Below are 20,530 nucleotides of genomic sequence, written 5' to 3'. Positions count from 1 at the left end.
TGTTGCGGAGACTGACATGTTTGATACATGTTTGATAGTAGTAGTAGACACCCTCACACATAAGGATGGCTCTGTTGCAGAGACTGATACATGTTTGATAGTAGTAGTAGACACCCTCACACATAAGGATGGCTCTGTTGCGAGAGACTGATACATGTTTGATAGTAGTAGTAGACACCCTCACACATAAGGATGGCTCTGTTGCGGAGACTGATACATGTTTGATAGTAGTAGTAGACACCCTCACACATAAGGATGGCTCTGTTGCGGAGACTGATACATGTTTGATAGTAGTAGTAGACACCCTCACACATAAGGATGGCTCTGTTGCGGAGACTGATACATGTTTGATAGTAGTAGTAGACACCCTCACACATAAGGATGGCTCTGCTCTGTTGCGGAGACTGATACATGTTTGATAGTAGTAGTAGACACCCTCACACATAAGGATGGCTCTGTTGCGGAGACTGATACATGTTTGATAGTGTCTTGATGCTGTATTGTTTCTCCTTCGTGTTCTAATACTTTTATGTTACCCCTTCCTTGTGTTTTTTGTAATAAATAATTATAAAAAAGCAACAAAAAAACACCACGTGACTGGGGACTGCCATAACCTTCATGATAGGTGAAATGAAGATGGTGCCGAGAGCCTCACTCTGCTGACTCACACAGGCAGATATTGGGCCACTCGGAGGAAATGGGATTTGATGTTAATGTATCGCCCACACAGCTCGCTGCCTTCTCCACCACGGCTGTGTATCAGCCACACAGCTCGCTGCCTTCTCCACCACGGCTGTGTATCAGCCACACAGCTCGCTGCCTTCTCCACCACGGCTGTGTATCAGCCACACAGCTCGCTGCCTTCTCCACCACGGCTGTGTATCAGCCACACAGCTCTCTGCCTTCTCCTCCACCACCGCTGTGTATCAGCCACACAGCTCTCTGCCTTCTCCACCACCTCCGGCTGTGTATCAGCCACACAGCTCGCTGCCTTCTCCACCACGGCTGTGTATCAGCCACACAGCTCGCTGCCTTCTCCACCACGGCTGTCAGCCACACAGCTCGCTATCAGCCACACAGCTCTCTGCCTTCTCCTCCACCACCGCTGTGTATCAGCCACACAGCTCTCTGCCTTCTCCACCACCTCCGCTGTGTATCAGCCACACAGCTCGCTGCCATCTCCTCCACCACCGCTGTGTATCAGCCACACAGCTCGCTGCCTTCTCCTCCTTCTCCACCACGGCTGTGTATCAGCCACACAGCTCGCTGCCTTCTCCACCACGGCTGTGTATCAGCCACACAGCTCGCTGCCTTCTCCTCCACCACCGCTGTGTATCAGCCACACAGCTCGCTGCCTTCTCCACCACCTCCCCTGTGTATCAGCCACACAGCTCGCTGCCTTCTCCTCCTTCTCCACCACCTCCCCTGTGTATCAGCCACACAGCTCTCTGCCTTCTCCTCCACCACCTCCCCTGTGTATCAGCCACACAGCTCTCTGCCTTCTCCTCCACCACCGCTGTGTATCAGCCACACAGCTCGCTGCCTTCTCCTCCACCACCTCCCCTGTGTATCAGCCACACAGCTCTCTGCCTTCTCCTCCACCACCGCTGTGTATCAGCCACACAGCTCTCTGCCTTCTCCACCACCTCCGTTGTATATCAGCCACACAGCTTGCTGCCTTCTCCACCACCTCGGCTGTGTATCAGCCACACAGCACGCTGCCATCTCCTCCACCGCTGTGTATCAGCCACACAGCTCTCTGCCTTCTCCACCACCTCCGTTGTATATCAGCCACACAGCTCGCTGCCTTCTCCTCCACCGCTGTGTATCAGCCACACAGCTCGCTGCCATCTCCTTCTCCTCCACCGCTGTGTATCAGCCACACAGCTCGCTGCTATCTCCTTCTCCTCCACCGCTGTGTATCAGCCACACAGCTCTCTGCCATCTCCTTCTCCTCCACCGCTGTGTATCAGCCACACAGCTCGCTGCCATCACCTTCTCCTCCACCGCTGTGTATCAGCCACACAGCTCTCTGCCTTCTCCACCACCTCCGCTGTGTATCAGCCACACAGCTCGCAGCCTTCTCCTCTACCGCTGTGTATCAGCCACACAGCTCTCTGCCTTCTCCACCACCTCCGTTGTATATCAGCCACACAGCTTGCTGCCTTCTCCACCACCTCGGCTGTGTATCAGCCACACAGCTTGCTGCCTTCTCCACCACCTCGGCTGTGTATCAGCCACACAGCTCGCTGCCATCTCCTTCTCCTCCACCGCTGTGTATCAGCCACACAGCTCGCTGCCATCTCCTTCTCCTCCACCGCTGTGTATCAGCCACACAGCTCGCTGCCTTCTCCTCCACCACCGCTGTGTATCAGCCACACAGCTCTCTGCCTTCTCCACCACCTCCGCTGTGTATCAGCCACACAGCTCGCTGCCATCTCCTCCACCACCGCTGTGTATCAGCCACACAGCTCGCTGCCTTCTCCTCCTTCTCCACCACGGCTGTGTATCAGCCACACAGCTCGCTGCCTTCTCCACCACGGCTGTGTATCAGCCACACAGCTCGCTGCCTTCTCCTCCACCACCGCTGTGTATCAGCCACACAGCTCACTGCTCTCTCCTCTTCTCCACCACCTCCCCACACAGCTGTGTATCAGCCACACAGCTCTCTGCCTTCTCCTCCACCACCGCTGTGTATCAGCCACACAGCTTGCTGCCTTCTCCTCCACCACCTCCCTGTGTATCAGCCACACAGCTCTCTGCCTTCTCCTCCACCACCGCTGCCTTCTCCACCTCCGTTGTATCAGCCACACAGCTCTCTGCCTTCTCCTCCACCACCTCCCTGTGTATCAGCCACACAGCTCTCTGCCTTCTCCTCCACCACCGCTGTGTATCAGCCACACAGCTCTCTGCCTTCTCCACCACCTCCGTTGTGTATCAGCCACACAGCTCGCTGCCTTCTCCTCCACCGCTGTGTATCAGCCACACAGCACGCTGCCTTCTCCTCCACCGCTGTGTATCAGCCACACAGCTCGCTGCCTTCTCCTCCACCGCTGTGTATCAGCCACACAGCTCGCTGCCTTCTCCACCACCTCGGCTGTGTATCAGCCACACAGCACGCTGCCACCTCGCTTCTCCTCTACCACCGCTGTGTATCGGCCCCTCTATGTCACCCGGGGTAAATAAAGACAGTCGCACAACAACAGAATGTGTAAACCCAGAGCCAATGACTTCTGAGTTTCTCGCTGGTGGCTTGGCCTGTTCAGCCTATTCAAGCCACTCAACCGAAGCATGGTTGCCAATCTGATAACTGCTGTTAAACGGGCTGATGTGGAAATGCAGGGGAAACGTTGTAGTCTTAATGGCCGCTTGTACAAGGTACAGGGATGACAACGCATTCGGCAGTTAGTTGATGACTCGCTTGCTGCTATGCCTTTTGGTTTTTGATAAGCTGTGTATGGGATTTTCCCGTGCTCAGTGACTAATCACAGGTGTCCATTAACCCAGGAACCTCCTGATTGGTTAAGAGCATGGCCTGACTAGCCTCATTGTCAGGGAGACCTTTGTCCCTGTGTGCATCCCACTTCCTCTATTCGTGTACTACTCCCTATGGGCTCTGGTCTAATGTAGTGCACTCTATAGGGAATAGGTTGCCATTTGAGATGGACACCCTGTGTATGCTCCCTCTAACTGTTTACAGCATCCAGGCTACTGCGATGTGGTATCAAATGAATGGCTGTGCTGTCATTACAGTATTGTTTTTTCACTGCGTTACAGGGAGGTAGTGATAGCTTGGCACCACGCCTGTTTCGGATCTTTCGGCAAGCTCGGCTGCTCGGCTTTCACTATGCCGAGAACCAGATCCCTGTTACCCTCATGGAGATTGGAACACTGTTGGCCTGATACAAAATGTTCAACATTGCCCAGGCAGGAATAGATGTTCTGTTGAACAGCATCAGAACTCTGCTTTCATTCTGTCTGTGTTCATCTTAGCAAAGTTTTGAGACAGCAGAGTTGTCCAAGTGCAGTTAAGTGATTTAGTCTGAAAGACCTGCGGAAATTGACAATCGTTTTCTTCTTCCTCCATTTGATCTTTAAATTTGTAAAACACACGCCAGCGCATGTACACACATTTGAACGGTAGTGTGTGTATATATATATATATATATGTATGTATGTATGTATGTATGTATGTATGTATGTATGTATGTATGTGTGTGTGTGTGTGTGTGTATATATATATATATATATATATATATATACCGTTCAAAAGTTTGGGGTCACTTAGAAATGTCCTTGTTTTTGAAAGAAAAGCATTTTTTTTTTGTCCATTTCAAAAAACATCAAATTGTTCAGAAATACAGTGTAGACGTTAATGTTGTAAATGATAATTGTAGCTGGAAATGGCAGATTTTTAATGGAATATCTACATAGGCGTACAGAGGCCCATTATCATCAACCATCACTCCTGTGTTCCAATGGAACGTTGTGTTAGCTAATCCAAGTTTATCATTTTAAAAGGCTCATTGATCATTAGAAAACCCTTTTGCAATGATGTTAGCACAACTGAAAACTGTTGGTCTGATTAAAAAAAGCAATAAAACTGTCCTTCTTTAGACTAGTTGAGTATCTGGAGCATCAGCATTTATGGGTTCAGTTACAGGCTCAAAATGGCCAGAAACAAAGACCTTTCTTCTGAAACTCGTCAGTCTATCATTGTTCTGAGAAATGAAGGCTATTCTATGCGAGAAATTGCCAAGAAACTGAAGATCTCATACAACGCTGTGTACTACTCCCTTCACAGAACAGCGCAAACTGACTCTAACCAGAATAGAAAGATTGGGAGGCCCCGGTGCACAACTGAGCAAGAGGACAAGTACATTATAGTGTCTAGTTTAAGAAAAAGACGCCTCGCAAGTCCTCAACTGGCAGCTTCATTAAATTGTACCCGCAAAACACCAGTCTCAACGTCAACAGTGAAGAGGCATCTCCGGAATGCTGGCCTTCTAGGTAGAGTTCCTCTGTCCAGTGTCTGTGTTCTTTTGCCCATCTTAACCTTTACTTTTTATTGGCCAGTCTGAGATGTGGCTTTTTCTTTGCAACTCTGCCTAGAAGGCCAGCATCCCGGAGTCACCTCTTCACTGACTTTGAGACTCTCCAACACACACACACACGCACACACACATTATCTAACACACACGCACACATTCTCCAACGCGCGCGCGCACAGTCTCCAACACACGCGCGCGCAGTCTTCAACCCACACAAGCACACACGCAGTCTCCAACCCACACACACACGCAGTCTCAACGCACGCACACACGCAGTCTCCAACGCACACACACGCAGTCTCCAACGCACACGCACACACACACGCAGTCTCCAACGCACACACACACACGCAGTCTCCAACGCACACACACGCACACAGTCTCCGACAGTCACACACAAAGGCCAAACAGGCTACATCTGTATTTGTAGACCATTGCAGCCTTATGTCACAGATCAGAGGCTCGGCTTGAGCGATGAGGTTTATCCTCAGATAATCACCTGGACCATGTCACTGCCCACCTCGCCTGCTAGCTCTGTCCGCCCTGTGATGCCATGGCTCTGTGTCTGAAAAGCTTACTTAATCCTCAAATCCTCGTCTCCTCGCTTCCTCAATTTCTCTAAGCTCATTGGAGGAGTAGATCTGAGGGAGGGACTATGGATCCTCCCCTCCAATGAGCTTTGAAGAGGAACTAAGGAAACAAGGACGGAGGATCAAGGATGTGACGGCTAGTAAGGTTTTCATACACGGCCTGTGTCTGGGCCAGACGTTCCTCTCCTTATGGTTTCAACCCCCCTCAGCCTCTCTCGTCCCCTCTGTCACAGCCTAAGGATGCACAACCCACTCTGACAGACAGACATACACACAGACACACCCCTTAGTCACTTACTCTCTCTCCCTCCAATCTGTCATCCCTCTTTCTCTCTCTTCCCTTCTGCCCCTGTCTCCTCATCTCCCACCTCTCTCCCCTGTCCATATCATCCTCACTGTCTGCCTGTGATGCTCATTCATGTCCTAACTCTCTCTATCTCCGTCTGTGCAGGTAGTAAACCCAAAGGCCTACAGTGGGTGGTGGATGTGACCATAGCGTACCCCAAAGCCAGGCCCATGGACATCCAGACGTGGATCTTTGGCTACAGACCCCCCATGGTCACACATGTACACTACAGGTAATGACTGACCCCAACTATACTGACACCTCTCTCTTTATCTCTGTACCTCTCTCATCCTCTTAGTCTCTATCCAAGGCTGGGCTGGGCTTCGTTGTGTTGGCTTTAGGGCTCGGCCAGGTTGTTGGCTTTAGGGCTCGGCCAGGTTGTTGGCTTTAGGGCTCGGCCAGGTTGTTGGCTTTAGGGCTCGGCCAGGTTGTTGGCTTTAGGGCTCGGCCAGGTTGTTGGCTTTAGGGCTCGGCCAGGTTGTTGGCTTTAGGGCTTGGCCAGGTTGAGATCCATATCTTGGTCTGGCCCTCTTCATCATAGAAAATATAATAAGAACATGTTAAGGCTCTTGTTCATATCTTGTAATTATAGATTCATTCTGAGGAAGATTGGCGATGGGAAGTATAGCAGTTGTTTTTCAGGCTCCTGACCAACTCTGCTATTTTGGAGTTTTATGCGCTGATTTTCTGTTCTTTTGTACATAATGTTACCTCCATCGTTTCCTACGACCGTAAACAGATTCAGAACAGCGATCACTAACCTTGATTTGGATTAATATTTCTACTTAAATAAAACGGCGGCACAGGACATACTGCTCACCCCTGACCAGGCCCTAATCCCCCTACACTAGGATAATAAAGAGACGGCGATATAGAGGCCGACGTGCTGGTGCCCTGATGAAAATACGGCGGAGAGTAAATGATCCACCTCCACCCTCTGTTTAATTAGCGAATTTACAATCACTTGAGAACAAACTGGACGAGCTCCGTTCGAGACTATTCTATCAACGAGACCTGAAGAACTGTAATATCCTATGTTTCTCTGAAACTTCAAGCCTATCACCTCCCAAGATTAGGCTGGCAATACTATAGTGCCTATAAGAACATCCAATTGTCAAAGGTATATGAAATACAAATGGTATAGAGAGAAATAGTCCTACAATAACTACAACCTAAAACTTCTTACCTGGGAATATTGAAGACTCATGTTAAAAGGAACCACCAGCTTTCATATGTTCTCATGTTCTGAGCAAGGAACTTAAACGTTAGCTTTTTTACATGGCACATATTGCACTTTTACTTTCTTCTCCAACACTTTGTTTTTGCATTATTTAAACCAAATTGAACATGTTTCATTATTTATTTGAGAATAAATAGATTTTATTGATGTATTATATTAAGTTAAAATAAGTGTTCATTCAGTATGGTTGTAATCGTCATTATTACAAATATATATATAAAAGTACATAATTGGTGGAACTCTAGTGCATACATATCCCAACCAAAGGCCATGGATTACAGGCAACATCTGCACTGAGCTAAAGGCTAAAGCTGCCGCTTTCAAGTAGCGGGACTCTAACCTGGACGCTTGTAAGAAATCACGCTACGTCCTCCAACGAACCATCAAACAGGAAATGCGTCAATACAGGACTAAGATCGTACTACACTGTACTATACCGGCTCCGACGCTCGTTGGATGTGGCAGGGCTTGCAAACTATTACAGACTACAAAGGGAAGCACAGCCGCGAGCTGCCCAGTGGCACAAGCCTATCAGACAAGCTAAATGCCTTCTATGCCCGCTTTGAGGCAAGCAATACTGAACCATGCGTGAGAGCACCAGCTATTCCGGATGACTGTGATCACGCTCTCCGTAGCCGATGTAAGACATTTAAACAGGTTAATATTCACTAGGCAGCAGGGCCAGACAGATTACCAGGACGCATACTCAGATTACCAGGACGCATACTCAAAGTATGCACTGATCAGACATTTTCAATCTCTCCCTGACCCAGTCTGTAATACCAACATGTTTCAAGCAGACCACCATTGTCCCTGTGCCCAAGAACGCCAAGGTAACCTGTCTAAATGACTATCTCCCCATGGCACTCACATCTGTACCCATTAAATACTTTGAAAGTCATAACTCACATTATAACCATCATTACAGACATCCTGGACCCACTCCAATTCGCATACCACCCCAACAAATCCACAGATGAAGCCATTTCTATTGCACTCCACACTGCCCTTTCCCACCTGGACAAAAGGAAAACCTATGTGAGAATGCTTTTAATTTGACTACAGCTCAGCGTTCAACACCATATTGCCCTCCAAGCTCATCACTATGCTAAGGACCCTGGGACTGAACACTTCCCTTTGCAACTGGATCCTGGACTTTCTGATGTGACACCTCCATGTGGTAAGGGTGGGCAACAACACATATGCACGGTGACCCTCAACACTGGGGCCCCTCAGGGTTATGTACTTAGTCCCCTCCTGTACTCTCTGTTCACCCACGGCTACGTGGTTGCGCACAACTCCAACACCATCAAGTTTGCAGATGACACAACGGTGGTAGGCCTGGTCACTGATGACGATGAGACAGCCTATAGGGAGGAGGTCAGAGACCTGGCAGTGTGGCTTGTTGGAGCTGATTGTTGTCTACAGGAAACGGAGGGCCGAGCACTCCCCCTTTCACGTCGACGGGGCTGTAGTGGAGCAGGTCGAGAGCTTCAAGTTCCTCTGTGTCCACATCACTAAGGATCTGTCATGGTCAAAACACACTAACGCAGTCGACAATGCCTCTTTTTCCACAGAAGGCTGAAAATATTTGGTGTGGGCCCTCAGATCCTCAAAGTTCTACTGCAGCACCATTGAGAGCTGGCTGCATCACTGCTTCGTATGGCAACTGCTTGGCATCCGACCGCAAGGCACTACAGAGGGTAGTGCGTACGGCCCAGTACATCACTGGGGCCGTGCTCCTTGCCATCCAGGACCTTTATACCAGGCGGTGTCAAAGGAAGGCCCTAAAAATTGTCATAAACTCCAGCCACCCTAGTCATAGATTGTTCTCTGTACTACTGCACTCTGGAACCAACAGGACCATGAAAAGTTTCTACCCCCAAGCTATGACTGCTAAATAGTTAACAAAATAGCTACCCAGACTAACTAAACTAAGTCAAACTAAACTTTTTCAGGACCCCGTCCTTCAAAGATAATTCGTAAAAATCCAAATAACTTCACAGATCTCCATTGTTAAGGGTTTAAACACTGTTTGCCATGCTTGTTCAATGAACCATAAACAATTGATGAACTTGCACCTGTGGACCGGTCGTTAAGACACTAGCAGCTTACAGACGGTAGGCAATTAAGGTCACAGTTATGAAAAATTAGGACACTAAAGAGGCCTTTCTACTGACTCTGAAAAACACAAAAAGAAAGACGCCATGGGGCCCTGCTCATCTGCGTGAACGTGCCTTAGGCATGTTGCAAGGAGGCATGAGGACTGCAGATGTGGCCAGGGCAATAAATTGCAATGTACTCTGGAGCGGGATCGATTTGGATGTAGAGGATCTGTCATGGTCTGGGGGGGTGTGTCACAGCATCATCGGACTGAGCTTGTTGTCATTGCAGGCAATCTCAACGCTGTGCATTACAGGAAAGAACTGGCAAATATGGTGCAGTCCATGAGGAGAAGATGCACTGCAGTACTTAATGCAGCTGGTTGCCACACCAGATACTGACTGTTACTTTTGATTTTGACTCTCTCACCCCCCCCCTTTGTTCAGGGACACATCATTCCATATATGTTAGTCACATGTCTGTGGAACTTGTTCAGTTTGTCTCAGTTGTTGAATCTTGTTACGTTCATTCAAATATTTACACATGTTAAGTTTGCTGAAAATAAACTTAAATGTGCTGTTGTCCAGTAAATCACCTGATAAATTAGGTGACAAGGTGCCTGGAGTGCCACTAATGGATCACTGCTAATTAGCAAAGTAGGGACATTGAGACGTTGTGACTCCATAGTAACCCCTATTCATGTGACATACTGTCCAGACGGAAGTATGGAGCCGTCCTAGCTGCAGTACGGAGGGGCAGCCCTAGCTGCGGTACGGAGGGGCAGCCCTAGCTGCGGTATGGAGGGGCCGCCCTAGCTGCAGTACGGAGGGGCAGCCCTAGCTGCGGTACGGAGGGGCAGCCCTAGCTGCGGTACGGAGGGGCCGCCCTAGCTGCGGTACGGAGGGGCCGCCCTAGCTGCGGAGCCGCCTAGCTGCGGTGGCGCGGAGAAGCCGCTACGGAGGGGGGCCGCCCTAGCTGCGGCTGTACGGAGGGGCCGCCCTCAGCTGCGGGTGTGGAGGGGCCGCCCTGGCTGCGGTACGGAGGGGCCGCCCTGGCTGCGGTACGGAGGGCCGCCCTAGCTGCGGTACGGAGGGGCCGCCCTGGCTGCGGTACGGAGGGGCCACGGTACGGAGGGGCCGCCCTAGCTGCGGTACGGAGGAGCCGCCCTAGCTGCGGTACGGAGAAGCCGCCCTAACTTCTGTGCAGACAGAGAGGACTTTGAACCTACTTTACAGCCATTACACTGATAGTGCTGTACGCAACATAAAGCAGCTACTTAAAAGGTAGCGAAATAGCCTCAGTCAGAAGCCTACAGTTGGTGTGGCACTGTTAGGAATTCCCCCACTCCCATCCACAGGGCTCTGGTCAAAAGTAGTGCACTATATCAGGAATAGGGAGCCATTTGGGAACCACAACCCATTAAAGTGGCGCTAGCCTCATGTCAACCTGGAATTAAAGGGATAGTGCTGAACAGGAGACTTTAAGATATGACACTAGGACTGCCTAGATCACTCCCTGGTTAAGGCATTCAGGTAGGGTGAAGCCTAAAGCCAAGGCTGTTAAAAAAGCTGTTTCTGTTGCCGCTCTACAGCTATTCATTAAAGGAGATTGCACACACACACACACATGCTCTCTCGCTCACACACACTCACTCACTCCCAGCCAAGTTCAGTCCATTCCTCTGACAGCGTTCATCTCCTCAGGTTCCCTTAGCTGCTTTTCCCTTGATATTACTACACTGATTAGAGTACAAACAAACGTGTTTGTGTGTGAGCGCGTGTTTGTGTTTGAGGGTGCATCGCTTTAGTTCTCTCCGATCTAGGCTCAGCTGTGTAGGGGACCCCAGCCTCCTCACACCGACGGCTTCTCATAAGGTGGATGGCTTACCATATACATTTCGTATGACTTTCACTTTGATTAGTCTTCTTTTCCGACGGCATCACAATGATCTCTATGATTTATATCAAGGGTTGACTTTGTACAGCCCTGTCATTCTAGAGGCATTCTCTTTCGCTCTCCTGCCCACTCCACCGTCCACTGCATCCAAGATTGTGTTTGTTCAAAAACACAGTCAGTTTGGTCCGAATTAACATGACCCAGTGCTCCAGCCAGTCCGGTACGGACCTCCCTCTGGTCTCTGAGGGCTATGATGCTGACATCCGGGTGATCTGTGTGAACCATGGCCCCTCCAGCCCTCCACCAGACCCCACTCTGGCTCCCAGAGGCCCCTTTCTCTGCTACTGCTGGGCCAGGCTCAGATTAAGGCTAAAGACTCATTAGGCCCAGTAATGAGAGAGGCAGGAGACAAGACGCTCTTTCCTAACCCACCTAGGGGACTTTCTGCTGGGCCCGTGACTACAATCAACTTAATTCATAACCTCCATGGTTGCCTGGTCACCAGCTAGCTAGGCACCTCTTGTCCTTACATGTGCGCTTACACACACACACACACAAGCACTTGAAAGGAAGTTTGCAGCCATATCAATTTTGGGGATTTTGGTGGGGAAGTTGAATCGTTCCTGTTCTCTGCACTTTTTTAAAGTGCCTTTTTGAATTGAAAAACCCCTGTCAGCTCTATTCCTCTCTCCAGCTCTCCTTTACAGCTCTATTCCTCTCTCCAGCTCTCCTTTACAGCTCTATTCCTCTCTCCAGCTCTCCTTTACAGCTCTATTCCTCTCTCCAGCTCTCCTTTACAGCTCTATTCCTCTCTCCAGCTCTCCTTTACAGCTCTATTCCTCTCTCCAGCTCTCCTTTACAGCTCTATTCCTCTCTCTTGCCCTTCTTTACAGCTCTATTCCTCTCTCGTGCCCTTCTTTACAGCTCTATTCCTCTCTCCTGCTCTCCTTTACAGCTCTATTCCTCTCTCCAGCTCTCCTTTACAGCTCTATTCCTCTCTCCTGCTCTCCTTTACAGCTCTATTCCTCTCTCTTGCCCTTCTTTACAGCTCTATTCCTCTCTCGTGCCCTTCTTTACAGCTCTATTCCTCTCTCCAGCTCTCCTTTACAGCTCTATTCCTCTCTCTTGCCCTTCTTTACAGCTCTATTCCTCTCTCCTGCTCTCCTTTACAGCTCTATTCCTCTCTCTTGCCCTTCTTTACAGCTCTATTCCTCTCTCTTGTCCTTCTTTACAGCTCTATTCCTCTCTCCTGCTCTCCTTTACAGCTCTATTCCTCTCTCCAGCTCTCCTTTACAGCTCTATTCCTCTCTCTTGCCCTTCTTTACAGCTCTATTCCTCTCTCCAGCTCTCCTTTACAGCTCTATTCCTCTCTCCAGCTCTCCTTTACAGCTCTATTCCTCTCTATGGCTCTCCTTTACAGCTCTATTCCTCTCTCTTGCCCTTCTTTACAGCTCTATTCCTCTCTCGTGCCCTTCTTTACAGCTCTATTCCTCTCTCCAGCTCTCCTTTACAGCTCTATTCCTCTCTCTTGCCCTTCTTTACAGCTCTATTCCTCTCTCTTGCCCTTCTTTACAGCTCTATTCCTCTCTCCAGCTCTCCTTTACAGCTCTATTCCTCTCTCCAGCTCTCCTTTACAGCTCTATTCCTCTCTCCAGCTCTCCTTTATGGCTCTCCTTTACAGCTCTATTCCTCTCTCCAGCTCTGCCCTTCTTTACAGCTCTCTCAGCTCTCCTTTATTCCTCTCTCCAGCTCTCCTTTACAGCTCTATTCCTCTCTCTTGCCCTTCTTTCTACAGCTCTATTCCTCTCTCTTGCTCTCTTCTTTACAGCTCTATTCCTCTCTCCAGCTCTCCTTTACAGCTCTATTCCTCTCTCCAGCTCTCCTTTACAGCTCTATTCCTCTCTCAGGCTCTCCTTTACAGCTCTATTCTATTCCTTTACTCTCTTCTCTCCAGCCTCCTTTACAGCTCTATTCCTCTCTCCAGCTCTCCTTTACAGCTCTATTCCTCTCTATTCCTCTCCTTGGCTCTCCTTTACAGCTCTATTCCTCTCTATGGCTCTCCTTTACAGCTCTATTCCTCTCTCTTGCCCTTCTTTACAGCTCTATTCCTCTCTCGTGCCCTTCTTTACAGCTCTATTCCTCTCTCCAGCTCTCCTTTACAGCTCTATTCCTCTCTCCAGCTCTCCTTTACAGCTCTATTCCTCTCTCCTGCTCTCCTTTACAGCTCTATTCCTCTCTCCAGCTCTCCTTTACAGCTCTATTCCTCTCTCTTGCCCTTCTTTACAGCTCTATTCCTCTCTCCAGCTCTCCTTTACAGCTCTATTCCTCTCTCCTGCTCTCCTTTATAGCTCTATTCCTCTCTCCTGCTCTCCTTTACAGCTCTATTCCTCTCTCCAGCTCTCCTTTAGAGCTCTATTCCTCTCTCCAGCTCTCCTTTACAGCTCTATTCCTCTCTCCAGCTCTCCTTTACAGCTCTATTCCTCTCTCCAGCTCTCCTTTACAGCTCTATTCCTCTCTATGGCTCTCCTTTACAGCTCTATTCCTCTCTCCGGCTCTCCTTTACAGCTCTATTCCTCTCTCTTGCCCTTCTTTACAGCTCTATTCCTCTCTCCAGCTCTCCTTTACAGCTCTATTCCTCTCTCCTGCTCTCCTTTACAGCTCTATTCCTCTCTCTTGCCCTTCTTTACAGCTCTAATCCTCTCTCCTGCTCTCCTTTACAGCTCTATTCCTCTCTCGTGCCCTTCTTTACAGCTCTATTCCTCTCTCGTGCCCTTCTTTACAGCTCTATTCCTCTCTCTTGCCCTTCTTTACAGCTCTATTCCTCTCTCGTGCCCTTCTTTACAGCTCTATTCCTCTCTCTTGCCCTTCTTTACAGCTCTATTCCTCTCTCCAGCTCTCCTTTACAGCTCTATTCCTCTCTCCAGCTCTCCTTTACAGCTCTATTCCTCTCTCCGGCTCTCCTTTACAGCTCTATTCCTCTCTCCTGCTCTCCTTTACAGCTCTATTCCTCTCTCCTGCTCTCCTTTACAGCTCTATTCCTCTCTCCAGCTCTCCTTTACAGCTCTATTCCTCTCTCCTGCTCTCCTTTACAGCTCTATTCCTCTCTCTTGCCCTTCTTTACAGCTCTATTCCTCTCTCCAGCTCTCCTTTACAGCTCTATTCCTCTCTCCAGCTCTCCTTTACAGCTCTATTCCTCTCTCCTGCTCTCCTTTACAGCTCTATTCCTCTCTCGTGCCCTTCTTTACAGCTCTATTCCTCTCTCGTGCCCTTCTTTACAGCTCTAATCCTCTCTCTTGCCCTTCTTTACAGCTCTATTCCTCTCTCGTGCCCTTCTTTACAGCTCTATTCCTCTCTCTTGCCCTCCTTTACAGCTCTATTCCTCTCTCCAGCTCTCCTTTACAGCTCTATTCCTCTCTATGGCTCTCCTTTACAGCTCTATTCCTCTCTCTTGCCCTTCTTTACAGCTCTATTCCTCTCTCGTGCCCTTCTTTACAGCTCTATTCCTCTCTCCAGCTCTCCTTTACAGCTCTATTCCTCTCTCCATCTCTCCTTTACAGCTCTATTCCTCTCTCCAGCTCTCCTTTACAGCTCTATTCCTCTCTCCAGCTCTCCTTTACAGCTCTATTCCTCTCTCCAGCTCTCCTTTACAGCTCTATTCCTCTCTCCAGCTCTCCTTTACAGCTCTATTCCTCTCTCCAGCTCTCCTTTACAGCTCTATTCCTCTCTCCGGCTCTCCTTTACAGCTCTATTCCTCTCTCCAGCTCTCCTTTACAGCTCTACTCCTCTCTCCACCTGTCTGTATAATCAGGTGATGTGTATAATGAGGGCTGTGGGGATTATTAGTCTATTGGGAGTATGAATATGAAAAGTGACATTTTAGGGACTGGTTTCCATGGAGGACTAGCATCGCCATGGCGACACTAGTAAAAAGTTGCAGGTGAAGCTGGCTGAACACTCCTGAGTAATTCCAGTGTATGGTTTCTATTAGGACTGTGTTCATTAGGCACAAACGGAAGAAAACAGACCAAAACGAGCAGGTACTACCTTTACTTGTCCAATAAGAAACGTTTGTTTTCCGTTGTAAAATGTTTTGCTACGTTAGGCCCTAATGGACATGACCCAGTCGCATCAGACACCAAACCTCTATTGGAAGCAATCAATATGTTTACATGCACACTAATGATTAGATATTAAACTGATTATGGCAGTACCCAGAGTATTACATTATTCATGTAAACACCTTACTCTGCTTGTCTTAATCGGAATAAGGTCCAAATCAAAGTAAGCAATTACTTAATTGCTTACTTAAAAAGCCTGGTTTTCTGAGCAATCGTTTTAATTATTAGGACATGTAAACAGCTTAATGGGCTTTCCAGCGGTGAATTTGATCTGCAGATCTACCAGCACCGGTAGCCTCTATCTTACGGGTTCAGAAAAACTCAAAGTAAGCATCTCATGATTTTTCTTCACATGCCAACTTTATATGTCCAAATAATATGGTCACTGTGATAATGTTTTATTTTCTGCATTTATCAAAAGTCCCATCAGGTAGCCTGATTTCAGATGTGTCCAGGATTATTAGAGAAAAAAGTTATCCTTGCAAAGCATGTCAAGGTTTCAAACAAACTATTATATTAATTGGACTATCCACAAGAATCATATTGTGTGCATGTAACCAATGTATCGCTCCACAGTTAGCAGTCAAATGTTTATGTGCAGGGTGAAGTATGCCTGCAGGCTACCCCGGTTGACTCTGTATGAAGTCTATACAGCCTCTATGGTAAAGGTGTTATTGGAGAGCTAACTGAATCCTTCTGGCCTGGGGCTGGTCTAGCAGCTACAATCACAGGCTGCAGTGCATATGCCATACGTGTTGGCCTGGGATCTAATCCTCTGTCTACTTCTATCTTTCCTTCTCTCTTTCGTATCCGCCTATCCCAATAAACAAAAACATATGGAATGGCGATTAGGATTCCACTCTGTTAAAAAGGAACCCACAGTGGCGCGCGCACACACAGAGATAAATAGTGTTGTTTCTCTCTCAGGTCAGGCTGTCTGGAACTATTCTGAACAAAAATATAAACACAACATGTAAAGTGTTGGTCCCATGATTCTTGAGCTGAAATAGAAGTTCCCCGAACTGTACCAAATGCACAAAAATCGTATTTCTCAAAAGAACATTGCACACTTTTGTTTACATCCCTGTTAGTGAGCATTTCTCCTTTGCCAAGATAATCCATCCACCTGACAGGTGTGGCATATCAAGAAGCTGATTAAACGGCATGGCCCAGCGTTGTCCGGGTTTGGCCGTGGTTGGCTGTCATTGTAAATAAGAATTTGTTCTTAACTGACTTGCCTAGTTAAATAAAGGTTAAAAAAAAAATAACATTTTAAAACAACAGCAAAAATCATTACACAGGTGCACCTTTGCTGGGGACAATAAAAGGCCACTCCAAAATATGCAGTTTTGTCACACAACACAGTGCTGTAGATGTCTCTAGTTTTGAGGGAGTGTGTAATTGGCGCGCTGAATGCAGGAATGTCCACCAGAACTGTTGCCAGAGAATTTAATGTTTTAATTTCTTTATCATGAGAATTTGGCAGTACATCCAACCAGCCTCACAACCGCAGACCACGTGTAACCACGCCAGCCCAGGACCTCCACATCCGGCTTCTGAGACCAGCCACCCGGACAACTGATGAAACTGAGGAATATTTATGTTTGTTGTAAAGCCCTTTTGTGGGGGAAAACATTCTGATTGGCTGGACCTGGCTCCCCGGTCATGTGAAATCCCTATATTATGGCCTAATGAATTGTTTTAAATTGACTGATTTGAACTTTAACTCAGTCAACTTGTGACATTGTTGCATGATGCGTTTATATTGTTGTTGAGTATAGTTGTTTTTTTACCCACTCACAGACGACTTCCCTGCAGATAACGGATAAGAGAAGGGTGATCTCATGCCAGTCTACCATTTGGGGGGGCGTGCACTAATGACCTAGACCAGAGCTACATTGATCCTTTCAAGCATCCCTGTTACTGATTCACAATGTAATAATCCAATTCCGTACAGTCGATGTTACAAAAACTACACAGTTGGGTGCAGTGAAATGTGTTGTTTTACAGGGTCAGCCATAGTAGTACAGCACCACTGGAGATAGTTAGGGTTAAGTGCCTTGCTCAAGGACACATCGACAGATTTTTCACCTTGTCGTCTCAGGTATTCGAACCAGTGACCTTTCAGTTACTGCCCCAATGCTCTCACCGCTAGGCTACCTGCTGCTGTAGTATTGTGGTAGATGGGCTGTGTAGCTGTATATTCAAGGATTCATGTCGTGGGAGATGAGTGGGAGAGTCTGACTTTTGTATCTGAAAGCATGTCCAGGGAAGTCGGGGCCTCCCGGGTGGCGCAGTGGCTGAGGGCGCTGTACCGCAGCGCCAGCTGTGCCACCTGAGACTCTGGGTTCGCGCCCAGGCTCTGTCATAACCGGCCGCGACCGGGAGGTCCGCGTCGCCAGGGTAGGGTTTGGCCGGTAGGGATATCCTTGTTTCATCGCACACCAGCGACTCCTGTGGCGGGCCCGGGCGCAGTGCAGGTGCATGGTGTTTCCTCCGACACATTGGTGCGGCTGGCTTCCGGGTTGGATGCACGCTGTGTTAGTGCACCCTGGGTCTCGACCCCGCCCTGTGCAACTGGGTACTGGACTTCCTGACGGGCTGCCCCCAGGTGATGAGGGTAGGCAACAACATCTCCTCCCCGCTGATCCTCAACACGGGGGCCCCACAAGGGTGCGTTCTGAGCCCTCTCCTGTACTCCCTGTTCACCCACGACTGCGTGGCCACGCACGCCTCCAACTCAATCATCAAGTTTGCGGACGACACAACAGTGGTAGGCTTGATTACCAACAACGACGAGACGGCCTACAGGGAGGAGGTGAGGGCCCTCGGAGTGTGGTGTCAGGAAAATAACCTCACACTCAACGTCAACAAAACTAAGGAGATGATTGTGGACTTCAGGAAACAGCAGAGGGAACACCCCCCTATCCACATCGATGGAACAGTAGTGGAGAGGGTAGCAAGTTTTAAGTTCCTCGGCATACACATCACAGACAAACTGAATTGGTCCACTCACACTGACAGCGTCGTGAAGAAGGCGCAGCAGCGCCTCTTCAACCTCAGGAGGCTGAATAAATTCGGCTTGTCACCAAAAGCACTCACAAACTTCTACAGATGCACAATCGAGAGCATCCTGGTGGGCTGTATCACCCCCAGAGGGTAGTGAGGTCTGCACAACGCATCACCGGGGGCAAACTACCTGCCCTCCAGGACACCTACACCACCCGATGTTACAGGAAGGCCATAAAGATCATCAAGGACATCAACCACCCGAACCACTGCCTGTTCACCCCGCTATCATCCAGAAGGCGAGGTCAGTACAGGTGCATCAAAGCTGGGACCGAGAGACTGAAAAACAGCTTCTATCTCAAGGCCATCAGACTGCTAAACAGCCACCACTAACATTGAGTGGCTGCTGCCAACACACTGTCATTGACACTGACCCAACTCCAGCCACTTTAATAATGGGAATTGATGGGAAATGATGTAAATATATCACTAGCCACTTTAAACAATGCTACCTTATATAATGTTACTTACCCTACATTATTCATCTCATATGCATACGTATATACTGTACTCTAGATCATCGACTGCATCCTTATGTCACTAGCCACTTTAACTATGCCACTTTGTTTACTTTGTCTACATACTCATCTCATATGTATATACTGTACTCGATACCATCTACTGTATGCTGCTCTGTACCATCACTCATTCATATATCCTTATGTACATATTCCTTATCCCCTTACACTGTGTATAAGACAGTAGTTTTGGAATTGTTAGTTAGATTACTTGTTGGTTATCACTGCATTGTCGGAACTAGAAGCACAAGCATTTCGCTACACTCGCATTAACATCTGCTAACCATGTGTATGTGACAAATAAAATTTGATTTGATTTGTTAAGAAGCAGTGCGGCTTGGTTGGGTTGTTTTTCAGAGGACGCATGGCTTTCAACCTTCGTCTCTTCCGAGCCCGTATGGGAGTTGTAGCGATGAGACAAGATAGTAGCTACTAACAATTGGATACCACGAAATTGGGGAGAAAAAGGAGTAAAATTCCACACACAAAAAGTAATTTAAAAAAAGAGACTAGACTTGGATCTGAACGGATCAACAAGCCTATCAGAAAGCTGGGTGGAGCTACTACCATATTGTTTCGATCTATCCAATCCTCTCAGAAGTGCCGTGGTGTGATACAGGCCATTTCTGTACAGGCCCTGTGACAACGGAGCTGACTAATGAAAACCCGGCACGGCACTGTACCACAGCCAGCAGTTTTTAGCCCTGATAAAGTGACCAAGTTTGTGGTTTCTCTCGATGGGCAGGAGAGGTTTAGCCTGGTCGCAGATACGTTTGTGCTGACTTGCCAAGTTTGCAAGACCACACAAACAAGATCTGGGACCAGCTAGGTGAGGCAGCCCTGCAGCATTTCTCTGTTTGCTGGGACTGCTGTTTGTCTGTGTCTCTGTAGAGTCAGGGGCAAGGCAGGGCAGGAATGGATTCCCTGTCACCGTGATTAGCCTGTCTGTTAATGAAGTCTCCTGAAAGAGCTGAGGCTTGTACTGCTTACACACACACACACGAACGCACACACACACTGATAAACTCATTAACAAACTTGGGTTGCAGCTCATTCTCACATCTCTCTACACATACACACACACTGTGATAGACTCTTCTCTGGGATAGACTCGGCTCAGGGAGTGAGGAGACCGATCAATGCAGCCAGCCTTCGTTGAGAAAAAATTTAATAATACTGGTCTGTCTGTCTGTCTGTCTGTGTCTCTGTGTCTCTGTCTGTCTGTCTCTGTCTGTCTATGTCTCTGTCAGAATGGAAAGGGTAACCACATACATTGCCAACGCAAACATATAGGAACATATTAAATCAATTTAATTAAATGTAATCATTCTCTCCCCTTGATCCTCTCCCAGGGTGTACCCCATAAAGGAGGTTCCGGTAGAGACCAAGCCCCTGACAGATTGGCTGTACCAGAGGTTTGTGGAGAAGGAGGATCTACTGGCTCACTTCTACGAAACAGGTCGGTATTCACTGCTTTCTTTCTCCCTCTTTTTCTCCCTCCTTTCTTTCTCCCTTTCTTTCTGAGCTCTCTCTTTCTGGCCTCTCTCCCTCTATTTCAGAGAAGTGACTGTCCTCATTGAGGCGTGATCACAATGTCGC

The 20,530-nt window shown here is 48.3% G+C and overlaps 1 protein-coding gene across 1 annotated transcript in view; it reads left to right on the top strand.

Annotated features, from left to right (window-relative positions):
• Positions 1–20,530, top strand: part of lpgat1 (lysophosphatidylglycerol acyltransferase 1) — an 88,423-nt gene that overhangs the window by 65,038 nt on the left and 2,855 nt on the right. Inside the window, exons 6-7 of the mRNA XM_029631006.2 lie at positions 6,093–6,219; positions 20,284–20,390. Coding sequence (XP_029486866.1) covers positions 6,093–6,219; positions 20,284–20,390 — 234 coding nt within the window. The remainder of the gene's footprint in view (positions 1–6,092; positions 6,220–20,283; positions 20,391–20,530) is intronic.

The sequence above is a fragment of the Oncorhynchus nerka genome, linkage group LG24 (genome assembly GCF_034236695.1).
Source record: "Oncorhynchus nerka isolate Pitt River linkage group LG24, Oner_Uvic_2.0, whole genome shotgun sequence".
Taxonomy (NCBI): domain Eukaryota; kingdom Metazoa; phylum Chordata; class Actinopteri; order Salmoniformes; family Salmonidae; genus Oncorhynchus; species Oncorhynchus nerka.
Note: the sequence above shows the minus strand (reverse complement) of the source record. Positions and strands in the feature narration are given on the sequence as shown.